This window comes from Phalaenopsis equestris, unplaced genomic scaffold (genome assembly GCF_001263595.1).
Source record: "Phalaenopsis equestris unplaced genomic scaffold, ASM126359v1 Scaffold000002, whole genome shotgun sequence".
In the NCBI taxonomy this organism is placed as follows: domain Eukaryota; kingdom Viridiplantae; phylum Streptophyta; class Magnoliopsida; order Asparagales; family Orchidaceae; genus Phalaenopsis; species Phalaenopsis equestris.
The window spans coordinates 30,164,924-30,168,596 of NW_018164444.1; the positions used below are offsets into that span (position 1 = coordinate 30,164,924).

At 34.5% G+C, this 3,673-nt stretch overlaps 1 protein-coding gene across 1 annotated transcript in view; it reads left to right on the forward strand.

Moving 5' to 3' along the window:
- The window catches only part of LOC110039298 (ABC transporter B family member 25, mitochondrial), a 95,496-nt gene that overhangs the window by 65,055 nt on the left and 26,768 nt on the right, over window positions 1-3,673 (forward strand). The window contains exons 13-14 of the mRNA XM_020744315.1: window positions 1,373-1,489; window positions 1,837-1,922. Of these exons, the coding sequence (XP_020599974.1) occupies window positions 1,373-1,489; window positions 1,837-1,922 (203 nt within the window). The remainder of the gene's footprint in view (window positions 1-1,372; window positions 1,490-1,836; window positions 1,923-3,673) is intronic.

Sequence of the window (3,673 nt, forward strand, 5' to 3'; positions counted from 1 at the left end):
GTCATATATTTCTTAGTTTATTTGATCGAGCATCATCCTCAAGTCTTGTGTTTATCCCTCGGGATAGATACAGGATTTGAGGTAGAGCGCTCTTTTAAACTGCGAAAAATATGAGGTCAGTTTGATTTCATATTTTTATAAAATTATAAAATTATATGTAAATTAAAACGTCCTTCTGAAGCGGGCGACGGGACTTCACTTCCAGAGACCGACAACTTCTTACGGGCAACCTCCCCAAACTTTTTAGCTGCCGACAAGGTCGACTATCTCTGGCTAAGTAGATCAAGGATCATATGATCCAGGATGACAGAACCATGTAATTTTGATCGGATTTTGTCTTCATTCCCCCACCATCCGTTTTAAGCTACTAGTGATAGATTTTACATTTTTAAAATGTATATTTGCTGCTATTATATGTTGAATATTCAATAATTGATGATTTGCCTTAATCGAAAGTGCTCTCCTTTTACCGGGAAGGGTAATTAACCCAGAGGCTTGCGCTTATGGAAAACCTCGAACTCCAAATCAAAATGTGCTCGCAAAATTAAAATAAAAATAAATTTAGAGAGTTCATGGGGAGCGGTCAAAACTTTCAAAAACCACATAACCTTGTACAAATTATGGCGCTAAAAAAATGTATCATTTGGGCTGCCGAAGATAGGAGCCACTTGTCTTTATGCAAACAAATCTGGTGCACTTTAAGTATAAAAATGTGGGTGGGCTTCATCCCAAATAGACCCAGACTATTTATATGTTTCTTAGTTAATCCCAGTTACTACATTTCTCTAGTTTAATCTCTTGACTTTACAAAACTGATTCCAAATGGTCTCTCAGCGATTAAATTAGATCAATTTTGTACAGTCAGTAGACTAAATCGGGATCATTTCTTTATCCCAATTTCCATCAATTTTTACATGGGGGATCATTTGGGACCATTTCTATATTTTTTAGGACGAAATTGGAGAAATGTTATACTCAAGAATTAAATTAGCTGCGTATGAATAGTTTGGGGGCTGTTTTTGCTATTTAAAATGCAATATAACAGGTGTTTTTCGGTGAAATTGTTGAAGCATATTCTAATTACATGGTGTTCATGCCAGATGTGTAACAATTTCTATGATAATGTTTATTGTGTTTGGTTGGACAAATTTATTTGATAAAGTTGGTTCACTGTACAGTGGGTTCCAAGAAATCCACTTTGCATCCAATTTTGGACTAATCAAATATATCCGTTTACTTTTTTTTTTTTGGCTTACAGTGCATTTTTGTGAATATAATTTTTTAATTATGATCAGATTTATCAGTTTATTCTAGTCTTTGTAATACATGCGCTTCCTCTTTTTGAAACTTGCGTGTTTGCTGTAATGCTCAGGTTATGGTGAACGGCCTCCTTTTCCAACTTTCATTGCCTCTCAACTTTCTTGGAAGTATTTATCGAGAAACTCGGCAAAGCCTTATTGATATGAAGTCTATGTTTCAATTGCTTGAGGTACGTCATTGCCAATTCTGATATTGTTTTAATTCCTGTTTATCATCCCCAAAGAGTTTCCTCTGCATACTTCTTACGATCGATCCAAAGTGTTTACCTCCTATGGTGCACACATTTGTGATTAAATTTTCTAAACTAGTATTGTATAGTATTGTATCTCTGTTCGCAAAGGCCCCCCCCCCCCCCCCTTAGTTGTATCTTCAGTTGTAAGCCCTTCTAAACTTGTTTACACTGTTGAGAATTGTATGGAAAAATACTGATTCTGAAAATTGTGGATTAGTTGTACTTCAGTTTTTGCACTTAATTCTTTTGATTTATCGGTTCATATTGTTAAAAAAATTTTGTAGGAGAAATCTGAAATTAAAGATGAAGACAACGCAAAGCTATTAAACTTGACTGGAGGGTGCATTGAATTCAGGGATGTGCATTTCGGGTGAGATGCTCACATTTTTTTGTTACTGGGCATTTCTTTTGAGTTATTATTCTTCCTAAAACTTGCATCATCTATAATCTCCAAATATTCCTCGAGTAACAAATTGTTTGTGTCGTTGGAGAGCATTTAAATTTTCGTGGATTTGCATACATACATCTTAATTCTTATGTATTTATATATCTAACACCTAAACTTTTGGTTTTAACACTTATACCACTCAAATCTTTCATATCAAATAAAAAATATCAAATTTTAACTTATTAAAAGTGAAATAAGGCTTTTTTATGTATAGGTAAGGTGACATATATATAAAAACTGAAATTTTTGCAAGCATTTGTTTGTGTCGTTCCATTTTTCATTGTCATTGACCTTGATGTTTGACATTGAGTTTTGAATTTTGGTAGTGGATCTTTCTTTTTCCTCGAATGTAAGATGGATCTGAATATTTGTCGATGTGTGGTATGACAGAGGATTATGTTTAAGATTTTTTAGTACAAAAAGTTGAGACTTTTTTTTTAACCTAAACGGAATGGAAGTAATGTATTATTTAGAATGAAGAGCTTAAAAATAGGGCTGTCAATTTGGCTCGTTGTTCGTGAACAGCTCGTGTTCGGCTCCTTTGTTAAGCCGAACGAGCCTAACGAGCCGAACACGAACAAATTTTTAAGCTCGAAATGTAAATGAGCCGAACACGAACATCAGTTTGTTCGCTCGTGTTCGGCTCAAAATGGCTCGAAAAAAAAAGTTATATAACTTTTATATAACAATATATTACATATATTATTTATATAATAATATATTATATATATTTATGTTTAAATTTAAATCATAATATCTCATGTGGCAAGGTGGTTAGTGTCTTTTTTTGTATATATTTGATCCAGGTTCGAATCTCACACTTTACATTGATTTTTCTCAATTTCGAGCCGAACACGAGCCAATTTCGAGCTGAACAAGAGCCAATTTCGAGTCGAACCCGAGCCGAACACGAACACGAATATTTAAATCGAACCGAACACGAACACATTTGTTGACCTCACTTTTGGTTGAGGTCTAGAAACTTTTTTAGTAGCGTAGGTCTAGCCATAGGACTTTCCTATTGACTAGTCTTAGAAAACTAGAAAACGTACCCTCACTATTAGAAACTCAAAACTCTTTTCTTTACTCGACTTGAAGTTCCACATATTGGTCCTAACCTCTAATATTTAGAAGGTAAGATCATTATGGGGAAGTTCAATAAGAGTTTCTATAGGGTTACTTGACCTTAGAATTGACCCTGGGTGTTGCTTCGGAGCTAAGGTACACTAAACCCTCACCATATCTTCACAATACCCTCACAATACCTTGGCTAAGACCAATATATGAGGACCCAAAATGGGATTTCATTGGTGTATGACTCATCTAAAATGGTTCTCTATCCAATTCTACTTGAAATGCTCAACTTGGTCTTTATCGTTAGACACCTCCAAATTACATAACTGCCCTTGGGACTCAAATTTGGCCAAAATACCCAAAACTGATCAATACTCATTCCAAACATTTTAAATACATCCAAAACTGACAAAAATGACCAAATTACCAAAATGCCCCTCCATGGCCCAAAAATCCAAAAATTTCAAAAATTCCTAAAAAATCCTAATAAATCCAAAATATTTCCAATTTCATTTTGTTCCACTACACCTTGGTCCAATTTGGTCAATTTGACCATCTTTGACAAAATCCCCAAATTAGCCCCAATATAGGCTAACACC